This window comes from Atractosteus spatula, chromosome 5 (assembly GCF_055471065.1).
Source record: "Atractosteus spatula isolate fAtrSpa1 chromosome 5, fAtrSpa1.hap1, whole genome shotgun sequence".
Lineage (NCBI taxonomy): Eukaryota > Metazoa > Chordata > Actinopteri > Semionotiformes > Lepisosteidae > Atractosteus > Atractosteus spatula.
Genome location: NC_142710.1, coordinates 64,142,995 through 64,157,018, shown reverse-complemented (window position 1 = coordinate 64,157,018; position 14,024 = coordinate 64,142,995). Strand labels below are relative to the sequence as shown.

The 14,024-nt window shown below is 40.2% G+C and overlaps 1 protein-coding gene across 1 annotated transcript in view; it reads left to right on the top strand.

Annotated features, from left to right (window-relative positions):
- The window catches only part of LOC148835458 (ERC protein 2), a 303,333-nt gene that overhangs the window by 31,041 nt on the left and 258,268 nt on the right, over positions 1–14,024 (top strand). The window contains exons 2-3 of the mRNA XM_088916570.1: positions 4,165–4,188; positions 6,383–6,799. Coding sequence (XP_088772696.1) covers positions 4,165–4,188; positions 6,383–6,799 — 441 coding nt within the window. The remainder of the gene's footprint in view (positions 1–4,164; positions 4,189–6,382; positions 6,800–14,024) is intronic.

Here is a 14,024-nt window from a genome sequence, read left to right as displayed (position 1 = left end):
GAAGGAAAAGGGGCAAAAGAATTTTAAGAAAAGCTGGCTGAGTTGTGTCAAATAAGGTCGTCAATCCCTTTGCTTCAGAAAAGATTGAAAAATAAGTGATTTTTATTTCATATACAGCCTCTGCATTCCTTAATATGTCACAAGAAATTATGTTTTTTCACTTCTTTGGAAGAAGCACTGCACCTTTCATGAAAGGCTATGACATCTTGAAGGGAAGGTATTTTCTTTTCAGCAACCGTAACTCATTACATTTAAAAAACCATAAAGGTCAGATAACGCTGCTATGATTGTTGGTTTTGCTGATTATTTTGCTAGGTAACAGGCACCAGTTACCTAGGACGAAATACATTTTTAAAAGTTATGGGAGTCTGTGACAGGTCCCAGGCTGTCATCCAAGCAGTTGGGAAATCTCTCGCAGCCATTGTTAATATTGGCTAGGATTGTTGCTGAAAGCCAAATGGAAATTATTGCTAAGCAGGAAGAAGCTCTGCTCAAATTTAGCAGGGGGCTATAACACTTTTGAAGTGGCTTTTACATCTCTTCAAGTGGTAGCAGATGAAAAAATAAGGAATGTTATGGAATTCTATCATCTTGTACCTTAACAAGTATCGACCAACTTTTTTTTTCGAAGGTTAAAAGATCCATCTGTAAAGCTTGGAGGCTTAAGCCAGTGCTACATTAATCCTTAAGAATCTTTGCCATGGTATTTTGCAGGTTTCCTACAGTGTAAGTCTGTTTTAATTTGCTTTGCTATGGTTTTGTGTGGTTTGTACAATGCCCTGCGTTCACTTCTGTACTGGCTCGAGAGATGATCACCTTATTGGCCATATACCATTTCTTGCATTAGGAATTTGTCTTTTCGCAGACCCCATCTTGCTCTCCATGAGACACAGACACACAGACAGGGAGAGAAGCTTAGGGTCAGAGCTCAGGGTCAGCCATTGTACAGCGCCCCTGGAGCAGCTGGGGTTAAGGGCCTTGCTCAGGGGCCCAATGGAGTAGGATTTCTCTGCCAGCCGCTGGGCAGGAACTGGCAGCCTTCCAACCACAGGCGGAGATCCTGAGCCACAGAGCCACCGCACCGCCCGTGCTGATGAGCTCCTCTGACACACAGGCCTGCAGAGACATTAGCATTTCGACACACTCCAGGCTGCACTGCGTCTGATGGGAGAGCTAGAGTAGCAATGGAAGGAGGAGAGAGTCTCTCACTGACATCGCTGCAAGACTGCAGGCTCCCAGTTACCCAGAAAGCTGGGAGAGCCCTAGCTGACTAATCACACTCCTGCCCCAGTGGTGCTTGAACAGTTGTGCACCTCCACTAGGAAAATCCTGCTCATAGTTGAACAGTGATGTGATACAGGCTGGAACCAGCAACATCTGGGTCATCTAGTTCTTTTTTCCATTTTTATCTAAACTTTCTTTTTCCATTGAAATTCCAAAGTAACATTTTTTTCAAAAGAAAGCATATTGAAAATCGCACAAAAGGAAAAACAGTTCACGTGGACACGTTTCACAATGATACATTTGTCTTTGAAGTAGACTATGCACAGCTGCTCTGGGTTCGGTTTGTTGTTAATTAAAACTTGACACCATGGCCCAGATGAAAGGTATTGCTTTAAATACTTCCTTCGTGCTTATTAACCAAATGGTAGGGCCTCAAGTTAAACCTGATTTATCACTTATATCAGATGCAGAATGACTGATTGGTATATGTTAAAAGAACTTGCAGGAATTAATCATTGATTTTATGAGAAAATCTATTTTCTTTAAAAGCATATTTATTAGGGAAAACTCATTAATGTTCTTCATTCTAGTTTTTCCAGTTGATTTTATAATCTGATAATGTATACCCGTCATAGGACATGATGACTGTAATGAAATTTCTAATTAAACACTAATTTATTTTAAAATTATATTAATTACTGTACACGGATTAAGAAATGTTCAGTAACAAAAAGATAGAGACCTTGTCAAATGCAGTCTCAGTAAATGCTAAAATATTTATCACTAACAAAAAAAATAAATTGATTTGAAATTGTGAGCAGGCATCCAATGTGTATGTGGTTACAACATTGTGGTATGTTGGTTTGTAGTTAATATTTTCCATGAAAACTGGAGTCAGCTAGATTGTACAAAAGCCACATTCAACAATATTTTACATGGGTGTTTTGAAAGTAGTGTTTGTTGACTTGGGGGTCAGGCAAGGGGGTGCTGACTTAGGGGTCCTCATGTATAACTCATGGTGTCTACGGAGAAGCCTGTAAGTAGCTGAAAATAAGCACTCAGACCGTGTAATTTTTCCTTATGGAAAACACCCATATAATTTTATCCTCAATGTACTGCCCTTGGGTATTGTTTTGAGTTGATATATACTGTCTTTAAGGGTGTAGAACAATATTGGCCAGGTTGTAGTTATTTCTTTTCCTTCTCAATTGTGCTTGTGAGTGCATTCTTGATCATAAACTGCCAGAACCCCAGACTCCTGCGTAAGAAAGAAAAAAAAAAGACTGACCTTAAATTTAAAGTTAATGATGGAAATAAAAACATTGGCAGCCACATTGCAGCAGACCGTTAAGATGAAAGTGTGGTTTGAGCTCATGCGGTTACTCTCCTTTAGATCTTATTTCTTCTTTTTTTCCCCTGGACTGTCACAAGCCGTTATAAATCAGGACTGCGCTGACTAATTATAACTTCCTTGATTGGGGAACTCCCTTGCAAACTACTAAAAGTGTCATCCAATTAAGTCCAGTGATTTGTGGCGGCTGTTTGTCACGACCTGGTGTTTGAGCACTGGAAGGCAAGCAAGGCTGAGGACTACCACCTTCATGGCGGGCAGAGCAGGCCCTTAAAAGCATTGCACTGCCAATGCATTCCCCCAGAAGACTCTCTGAAAGAGGAAATAGATTGTATTCTGCCGTGCATTAGGGGTTTGTTTAAACGATTCCTTGTCTCCAAAGTTTGCATTTTTATAGCTCCTTTTCTGAAGCGTAACTGGAACTGGCAAGTACTGTATACTCTATAGTCTAGAGTAGCGTGTTGCTCAAAGAGACCTAGGAACTATACTGTGCTTTAGGCAGGGTTTTCAATGGGGGGAGCAAAAAGATAAATGAGAAATATACTGTATAACGGGAAACACTAAGACAGAAGAGGCTACTTCTGAAAGGTGTTCATAGTGACACTTCATCTTCTCAATCATATGGGGAAGCAATTAAAAAGGAAGACAGTACAATCTTTATTTAACAACGGAATTTAAATCAAGAGATGATATGTTAAAGTCACATAATGATCTAGAATGGCTCCATTTAAAATAATGTTTAGTTTTTTCTATATACAGTACAGTATGAGTCACCTCTTTATAGCAAATATATTCCTGCTCTGGAATAGGGAACCAGATACATTCTGGGAATCCGGGTAGGTACTGTACATACCAGAGGAAGGAACATACTACAGGGGGCCCTGATACAAGTGTTTTAAATCCTCAGAGGCACGGACGTACAGTAGTCAGTACAGCGGGCTTCTGCAAAATCAACAGTGAAGCACGAACTGGAGGGCACAAGTGGAAACTCTGTGAAAGTGCATTTCCAACTGAGAAGAAGAGCATCTTTTTTGCTCGTAGGGTTGTGAGATGGGCCACAAGCCAGCCAGCCATGCTCCTGAAGCCAGTTCAAGTCAAGGTGCTCTATTCATACAGTAGCCTGGGCTTGTCTGTAATAGGAATGATATGATATTAAAGCAGCACATTACTGTACGTGGGGCTGTTCCTCCTGCTTTTACAAGGGTTTTCCTTCCAGAGCTCACTGTGAATAAAAAAATGTTACAGTATTTTTTTTCTAGAAACAAAATGGTGTGCAATATTTTTGTGCAAGTTTAACAAAGCAAGACATTCTAAGTGAATATGCATTCATCCATCGAGTCGCAGAATTGAGACGGACAGATTTTGTCTTGACAGCCACATGTTTTTGTTGCACCAGTTTGCTTCTTCATTTCTGCAAAAACTTTGAAGAAATTTTCTTGCCGTGCAAACATATGTATGGATTTGTTATTGCTTTATGAATACAGTAAAATGTGCATTCTTATGCTTTTCTGTATTGTTTTTTTCTGCTTGCTTATTTGCTCTCACTTTCTGTGATTTTGGTGCATTTTTTCATTCACCATGCTGTGCAGCCATTGGATGCAAGAAGAACTAAGGTTTGTCCTATGTTTGCAACCCCTTGGTGTGCAAAACATAACTGTTGTAGTGTACAGTCTTCTGGAAGTTTAGAGATTGAAGTATTCTTTACCTCACATGCAACTGTGCATCATGATTGTACGGCTGTGGACAGACATTTGCGCACACGTTTTTAGCATACAGGCTATCTCCTAGGAAATGTGAATATGAACAAAGACTTTGTTTTACAAATGCCTGAAATGGATGTTACAAAATGTGACTATGGGAAACAAAGAAGAAAAAGGTTCCCTACCAATCTTAATGACACTCTGATTTTTAGATTTTTTAAAATATTTATGGATGTTCCCATTGGCTCATCCGGTAAAAGAGCTCATCAGGCCAAGCACTGTGATTGTGCGTCATGTCACTAGATGTGAGGACGTACAATTGACTGAACACTGAATTGACTGAAGGTAGGGTGGGAATAGTCAGTCAGGGCTTTCTAAGCTCTCAGCAGCACAGCACCCCCTTGTGGCCACCCAGAGCTTGCAGGCACGCAGTGATGTCAGTGAGGGGCGTGTCTCTCCTCCAATCAGTGCCGCACCTTCGGTGAGGGGCGGGGTTGACTGAGACACGTTAAAAGATGAGTGGCTGGAAGGTGGGCGAGTCAAAGGAATCTGCCTACACTTCCTCATTCTCTCCTGAGTGCAGTTGCAGTGCTCTTAGCCACGTGCTGTGATTAAAAAAATGTACAGGTGGTGATTCCAAAAAATCAGGTGGGTATAATAAAAAATAATTGGAAATCTAAATTTAAAAAATCGCTACAATCTAAAATATTTCTGTTTTCATAATTCAGATATATTGTTGTTTAAATGCCTGTCCTAGAACTGTATAGATTTTAGTGTACTGAGTAGTACATACAGTAGTATTTGTATCACCCACAGTAACTGTCAGATGAAACATTGTCTTTGGAAATAATGTGTGTCCACAGCTGTGCACATGCACTCAGTCTTCATTAAGAGTCCAATTCAAAAGCCTCAAAAAGTGGCAGCTTTTTCTCATGTTGTTCAATTCTCATTATTTTCTACTTTCACATTGAATACGTTCTAAACCTGAAAAGTGAATGATTGATCTGAAAAGGTCAGTTGTTTGGAAAGTTTTTCAAAGTGAATAACATGTTGCACAGCTTGTTTGAGTACAAGAATGATGGAAAGAAGTCAGATTTGTCACTTTAGCTGCTCAATGAGAGAAACAGATTCATAAATAAGAAACATAAGAAATCGTTACATCCTAAAGATTGTTTTCTTATGTCCTAGTATTGCACTTCTCTGTGTTTTCCTCCATTTCCCTTTGCTATAAAGTGGAATAATAATTTGTATCAAACATAAATTATTAGAAACAAATTCCTGCTTTGCTGATATTTAGGAAAAACATTATAGAAAGTATAAATTATAGTGAAGCACTGTTATTTTTATATTATATATTAAGGAAAAGAATACTTAATCTAGTAGTGTTTTGTGCTTACAGAGATCTGCATGTTGTATTTGACAGTCCTACTGTTGTCAGAATTTGTGAAATGTTTTGATAATGAGTTTCTCCTTTTTTTTGTCTGCTCCTCCAAATTTCTGGAACTTTGAATTCCTGTTCTGACTGTGGTCTTATTTAATTTTATTTAAATATATGTCAGTGCCGTATTGAACACACCAACAGCGCAAGCACTGTTCATTCTTTTTTTTCCCTTCAGACCTGCAGTGTAGTATTTGTTTTTTGAAAGCTACTGTACATTTTCCTTCTGTTTGCCCCTGTTGAATCAGTAGTCTTTACTATTTCCACGCCTTGCACCCTGGGCAGACTGAAATGGACACACTGCGTGCATGGTAGTTCCTGCGGAGAGTCCACTTCACACACACAGGAGTGATAAAAGCTCAGTCTTTCAGTGCTGAAAGCTCGCAGGGGCCCATTGATGCCTTCCCAGTCTCTGATTGCTCTTGGCCAATTGTGCAAATCATGGTCAGAGGTGGGATAACAGCAGCGCAGATTTGAGCTGCCAATGTCTGGGCCAAAGCACTTAACTGCACTCAAGTCTAAACGGAATTTTCACTGGTTGGCAGCCCCTCCTCTTGTTTAAACAATGTGTTTGTTTCAATGAAAAGGCTAGAAAAAGCTGAGATAGGAACGTATGGCCATTGGGCTTGGGGGAATTGAAGAAACCTTTTCTATGCTTTACAATTGTAGCATCTCCAGATGACGATCCAGGCGTTGCAAGACGAGCTGAGGACCCAGCGAGACCTCAACCACCTCCTGCAGCAGGAGAGCGGGAGCAGGAGCGCCGAGCACTTCACCATCGAGCTGACGGAGGAGAACTTCCGCCGGCTGCAGGCGGAGCACGACCGGCAGGCCAAGGAGCTGTTCCTCCTGCGGAAGACCCTGGAGGAGATGGAGCTGCGCATCGAGACCCAGAAGCAGACGCTCAACGCCCGCGACGAGTCCATCAAGAAGCTGCTCGAAATGCTGCAGAGCAAGGGCTTGCCTTCCAAGGCCTCGGAGGACGACAACGAGAGGACTCGGAGGATGGCGGAGGCCGAGTCCCAGGTCAACCACCTGGAGGTCATCCTGGACCAGAAGGAGAAGGAAAACCTTCATCTCCGAGAGGTGGGTAGTGCCCCACGCATCCTACTCACAAGAGGGAGGCTCGTGCTTATTTCCTCAATTGAATTTGATTTCGGGCTTGCGAGAGGCAGTGGGTGAGTGTTTTATTTAGATGTCACCCTACCTGGCAAGAATTTGCTGGATTGCATGAAACTTTTGAATTGCAGTAATTTGAATTCCCCTTAGCAAAGAGCTGTGATTGATCGTAAAAGTTTCAAGCAGCCCGGTCTTTGAAGTCGAGAGAAGTTAGAGGAATAGAAAGACGATCATATTGCTGGTGAGTCACGGTCAGTGGCACTTTTCTGATTTTTTTGTTATTTTTAAATTTACATTTCATGCCGTTTTTGGATATTTGAATTGTTATTTAAATTGGTTTTGAAGGGTTTTCCAAAACCGCATGTGCAAATGGTGCATATTCACACAGTGTTGCCTGGATGAACGTTGCTTTCGGTTATCGATTGTGTAGATTACAAGAGGCTGTCATTAGCTACACAGTACAAAGCCGCAACAACCTCATAAGCCGGGTGACTGTGGGACTTGCAAAATCATCAACATTTTACATACGTTTATTTATTTGGCTGATGCTTTTATCCAAATTACTTACATTTGTATCCATTTATACAGCTGGGTATTTTGGTGGAAAAATGTGGGTACCATACTGTGCTCAAGGGTACAACAACAGTGGTTTATTAGGGATTTGAACCCACAACCTTCCCGTTTGGAGTCAAGAAGCCCGGCCACTGCTCCACTCTGCTGCTGGTTTTCTGCTTTGTCCTGTCACTGGCCTGAACTAAATAAATACTCCGAAAATAAACTCCTATAAAAGGATTGCTTATTTTTACCATGTAAATCGTCTTAGTGTTTAATTTCTTGCCCCTGTTAGGCGCACACATCTGGCTTATGGATTTAAATCTACTTTAAATCGGTCAGTGTTGTCCAAAATAAGCAGATGCAAGGAATGTGACTGCCCTCCAATTGCAGTTTTGAAATTTGCTATTCCGCACTCCTACCAGAACACAACTGGTGAAATTGCCACAGCATAAAGGTGAGAAATTAAGATTGACGCGTTGTGTTTTTTCTGAGTGTAGTCATTGCATTATAGTGCAGAATCCATTCTAAAGCCAATGACAGAGCTAGCATGTTCCATTACCTCACTGTTTTTTATCGACTGGAAAAATACTGGAGGTTTGTAATGCAGTGTACACTTAAGTGTACTGGACTGGAATATGTTTTTTCTTCTTAAAAGCAATTTCTTCCTTTTTAAATGAGACGGGATGAACAAACACGGAGAAAATAGATAAGAAGATACTTTAAGACAACCCGCGATGTCTTTGAAAGATAAACGTGAAAGAGAGCTTTAGCCAGGGAGCCTTCGGTAATCTCTCTTGACTGCAAATAACTAGAAACACTTGGAAAGTGTCTGCTAACTCATTACGTGGCCAGAGAAAAAACACAGTAGGCAGCAATTATAATTTCACTAACAAGTGTCTTTTTTTTAAAAGGAGGGATATAACCGGTTTGGAAACATAGCACCGATTTGTCATTGTGCTTATACTCATCATTAACCTCGGCATGTAGGTGTAAAAAAAGGCAGTTTTCAATTAAGAGGTGCTGTTCGCCATTAATTTAATTAGTTTCATGGGAAATGAACTGTGCTGTTTTCTATTCCTGTAGCCATTACTTTCATTTAATTGCTGCCCTGTTTATTTTCTTCCCAAGAGCAGTTTCTCGTATTTGACATGACACATCTTTTTATTTATCTTTCAGGGGCGGAAAAATGAGAAGTAAATTTAGTTTTGACTCAGAAATCCCCTCAGGCGTTGAATCTTTCCGCTGGCATGCCTTTTTTTTCTCTAAAATACATTTGGAGAAAACCAAAGCAGGTGTAAAGCTAGGAAGATGTTGATGATATATTTCTAAAAGTACTGTGTACAGTGCGAATTTTAAATAGGTCGTCACTAGATGGCAGTCAAGGCCCATTGCAATGTTTAATTTTTTAGCTATTCAACTATATTTATTGACCTTCTTTTCATTTATTAAAGAATACCGTAAATAATGAAGAATAACCTATTTTTCTTTTGTTTCAGTTTTCAAAACTTTTCAAAACTAAAAAAGCAGGAGCACATACATTTTTAAAAAGGTGACAGATAAATGAAGAAGCAGTGCATTGCACATGGACGGTATCTTAAGATTAAATATTATTAGGAGCGTAGTGAGAAGGAATGAGCTCTTTTAGTTCAAAAGTATAGATGCTGTACTTGAAGACATTACATTTCATTATTGTCAAAACTACAGGTCAGAAGCCTGTTTTGATCAATCTTTTCACTTTTATTTTGAAGGTGCTTTAACATCAACAGTAAACTAGGTTTCCTGTTCTCTTAGTACTGTATATCCCTTCATTGCTTTTCATTACATCCTCGAAGTCTTGAATCTTTTATACTGTATATATTTTTTAAAAACGGCTTTTCTAACACTAGATGGCGCCAGATCATAGCAGAAAGGTGTCGCGTTTTTGGACGTTCTGCTGTTGCCCTGCGATAATATTGCCCAAGACGTGAGGACCAAGTTCAGTAAAGGTTCATTTGGACCAGAGGTAAAAAAAAACCATGAAGTTAGACTCTAGAAATATAAGGTGTAACTGTAATTACGAGTCAAGGAAAGCAAAGGAAGGAGGCGTTTTATTTTTTGTTTCATGTAATTTCTGATGTTTTAGTTTATATTTCCTCTGCTGAGGTAAAATGGGTCCATTGAAGGAAGCCTTTTTTTCCTTCTCCTCTTTGATCTCCATGTGGTGCACAGAGATATTACTGCAGGTTTCTGCTGATGAGATTTCAAGGGGCTTGTGAAGCATTAAGGACCGTTTTTTATTTTTGAAGATTGGTTTGTGGCTTTTACTGATACTAAGGTATATTTATTATTAATCACAGTTTATGCACCCATAAATGTTTTCCATGTGTTTTTTGGTCTGCGCTAGGCTCCCTGACTAGTACAGCATCATCTAGGGTTGCAAACTGAGAACTATTTATTAGGCCTTAGGCTGTGGTGGCTGGAGGGTCTCGCCATCTAAAGGACTTCCGGCAAAGTGATTGTATTTCAGTGGATTAGAACAGCACCCACAACAGCTTTAGAAACAAATTCTACAATAAAAAATATTAACGCGCACACGCTGTACTGAATCTCTGTTTCTTGGGGCTGTTTTTAGTTTTTCCGTGAGAAGTTGTTTCGGGTTTCCCGCTGTCGGATTTTGGCGCTGGCACAGGCGTTCCTACGCGATCCAGCCGTGCGCACTGGTGACATCATCGCGCGTGTGTAGTGGACACGGCGCACGGGGAGGCTGTGGGATCAAAGCCGCCTGATCTGAAAGCCTTGTGAAAAGTCTGCTAAAACCGAATGGGGCTCAACTCAATCCAGGTATTTCTGTGTGTAAAAACCACACATCTCTGCAGTAATAGCGATTAAAGAGAGCTGGGGCCTGTCTCTTGGACATCCTCTGCTCAGAGCCGGTCATGTGGTCACGATGTTCATCGGTGGGACCCTGATCGCCACAGAGGTGTCTGCTGGGACCTCCTGGGGCTTCTGGTTGGGGAGGCTGACGGAGCTTCACTTCTCCGAAAAGACAGCTCATGGAGAAGGAATTGGAGACCCTCTGCTAGAAACACAGCGTTGCAAAAAGGATCCCAGAGGAAAGTGAAAAAACAGACCCATTTCTAAATTGGCCGAGAGGACATTTTACTTTGGACCTAACCAAGCCCTCCACAGATTAGACAAGGGAGGGACCGATGATCTTTTCAGCTGTAGACATTGAATTATATTTGGCGTTTCTTGATGCATCATACGATGCATCACTTCTGTATTTTTCTGGAAGAATGTCAAGTTTCCATTGTGAGTTATCAAAGAGGTGTACTAGTGATGAGCCTGAACAGCTGGTAGTGGGGATGTCCTGAAATTTGAATGATTGATTGCCCTTATTTAGTCATAAATTCCATTCCTTCCTGGGAATTCCCCTCTGCCTCATCTGGCCCCAGGTACGAACCGTCACAAAGCCTGCTCTCCATGTCTGAGGTGTTGCAGACAAACATGCAAGTTAAAGGTTACTGCGTGAGCCCTACTTCCTGTACAGTATGTTATTACTGTACTGTATGTGCCACAGATGCACCTGAAGTATGCAGGCAATTGTTAATTAGCACAGGGGGCAAAAAAGAATTGTATGCAAACGTATTAAAATTCACACCTCAATGTCTTTGAGGAGAAAAAAGTGCATGCATTGGCATTTCCCTTCCTATTGATTAACTGAGAGTTGTATTTTTTTCTACATCACTATACATCATACTTAAATTGCGGTTTTATGGCATACAAGTACATAGCATTGATAAATCACTGTAGTACAGTAGGTTACCATATAGAGAACCGAATATAAATAGTGTGTTGCTTTGGCTGCCTTGCTAAGGTAACACTTCATTTCTCACTTACTTAAGAGAGAGGTCTTACATTAGAAGGCAATTCTCACTTTCTAGAAGCTCACGGCTAGATTTCTGCTTCAAATAAGGAACGGGTGAGCTTTTTCCGGTGCCTGGCGCAGGCATGACTTTTTATAGACTTCAGCTTATTTCCTTTTCATTGTGTCGCCTCGTCGGTAATGCTTCATTTTTGTGGAGGACAAATATTTCCAAGCAACGTGTGGGAGAAGGGAGAAGTTGCAATATGACATTATTACTGCTGTTATGTCATGAGATTTAATGACAATTAGCATAGGGAAATATTTACACAGAAAGGTGTACAGGAGTGTTTTCTAACTAATTTTTCACAATAGAGGGTGTAGATATCTTAAACATATGTAAAACCCTTTGAGCCTGTAAGTAATGTTTTTAATCGTTTTCACAGTTTAAAGGATGAGCATCGTTGTTCCCTGAAAACAACAGCTGAAACAAACCTTCCTCTTGGTGCAGCCAAGTAATCTTATGTATTTATTTATAGAGAGGAAGACGTAAAATTATTCCCTTGATACCTAAGCATAATTTAAAACTTTACAGAATAAAACCCACAAACCACATCATCTTGTTTACATTTAGCAGTCTAATGCTCAATTATAGAAAGGGTCGTGCCAGTTACTGAAACGCCTGCTCTTGTATTTACTTTGAGGACGGGAATAAGGCCTTGCCTTGGTGTTAAAATGCGCAGTGCGGGGCTTGGGTTTTTACCTGTGAGAACTCAACGAACACTGGTCACCTTCTTCCCTTGTGGATCCTCAAATCCCAGTTTGCTAATGAAGTAAACTTGATATTTCCACAGCAAGCCAGAGGAAATCAGTGTTAAGAGTTTTATTTCATCTGCATATCAAAGGGATTTGGAATTTCATTAAAGCAAACATTTGACTTAGTTTGCTGTTAAAAACATTTAAGAAAACATCAGGGAATACTGTGGTTTTATCAAGCAGGAATCTACCACAGATGGTGGGAGTTTAATTTTTACTTAAAAGTTTTTGTTAAACGTGCAGTGATTAAAAGTGATTTGTGCTGAGGGAATGCCGAAATGTCATTTGGAATACTTTCTCATGGTTCCAAATTGGAATTACAAAAAAACGATCGTTCTAGCATTTTTTTTTTTACAGAAATAAAAAAAAAAAAGTTGAGACACGGCAACCCTTGCACCTCCTGGGTCTGCATTTTCAAGGTGTGAATTGTAATGATGGGATCATTTTTGTTAATAAGGACCCTGTAATTTATTCATGAACCTGAACACAGTATTTAAATCCTAAAGTTTTATAATAAAAACTATATACAATAAAAACTTTGATACAGAACCAAATTTTGGGCCTTTTTTAAAACTGAGTAAAATATGTATTATAAGTTTCCTTCTAAAATGTTCCTCTTCATCTATAAATTTCTTCATTGTTCTGTTTCTTCTCACATTCTTGTATCTTTCTTTTATGAAGTACGAGTACTAGCAGTCTGAGAAAAGAAGCTTTTGAATAACCAAGCTGAAGTTTTTTAGAACATGCCTGCATTGAGGCCTGGAGGTTGTCCCTAGTGAAATAAATTGTCCTGTGACTGCATTACTATTAGTTATGCTTTCATTTCTAATGTGTTCATAAATACGTTATGCAGAGGAGTTTATTATTCATAACTTTTAAGTGACAAATGCTGTTATGTAAGCTTAGCATGGTTTCTCATCTGAAGCCTTGACAAAGGTCTTGTATTATTCATCCCTTAGTAAGTTTATTTCATCTGAAACCTTCTGCGCTGCTGGAATTTGTCAAATAGTGTTAGAAGTACATTTCGAGAGTTCAGGCATGTAAATTTGATAATTTCTAAAAAATGAAAGCACTAAAGGATTCATAGAAAATGTGGCAACAGGTGATTTTTTTCCTTTGGTTGTGCTTTAACATGTTTTTGTGAAGACCCTCCCTTCCCCAAGTCTGTGTCTGTTGATCGGGATTTACTTTAACGATGACGGAGCGTTTTGTTTCTGGTAAACCGTGTCGCTGTGGGAGTCGTATCCACAGACATGGGTAATCTGGGGATATGCTGCTCTATTCAGGCTCTGCTCGAGTGGAAAGTCATTGCTATACTTTTCCACATAGAAATTTCCATTGTTGCTCTCATTGGCACGGTGTGCAGTCAAGATGTAAGGCTGCCCCCTCCTCCCCCAACACCCCCCCCCCCCCCCCCCCAAAAAAGGGCCATGTTTATTAAAGAACTCTGGGGTGGCTGTTGGACAGTGATACAAGAAAAACAGAGCTGCCACCATCAGTAACCTGTAACACATTTCTGCACTTCTCCAATCTGGATCTTCCCACTTTTAACCCTTGAGCGAGGGTGAAGAAAGGGATTTGACTGTGCGGTGTAAGTGGAACTCTAGGGAGGCGGGAGAGGTTTTTCGTGAGGCAATGCTTTTCATAAGCCTTTACCTGTGAAGAAGCAAAGGCTTGATAATTGACCATCTGCTGAGGCGTATTAGGACGATTAGCGCCTCTCCCATCATTTGTCTCTGCCAGAGGACAAATATTAGTCTAATGCTTGTCCAGAAGTACTCTTTCCATGTATCCCAGACCGCCTCACCTCCTTAATGACTTTTTTTCATTGTATATTTTGAAATATGACTAGTTTGGAATTTTGCCTAATACAAAAGATACCCTATACTGAAATTCTTTGCAGCTAGATGTATAAACAGTAATGTGTGCATTTTAAGTTGAAGTTTTAGGTGTGGAAGACTTGGCTTTCTTGGCGAT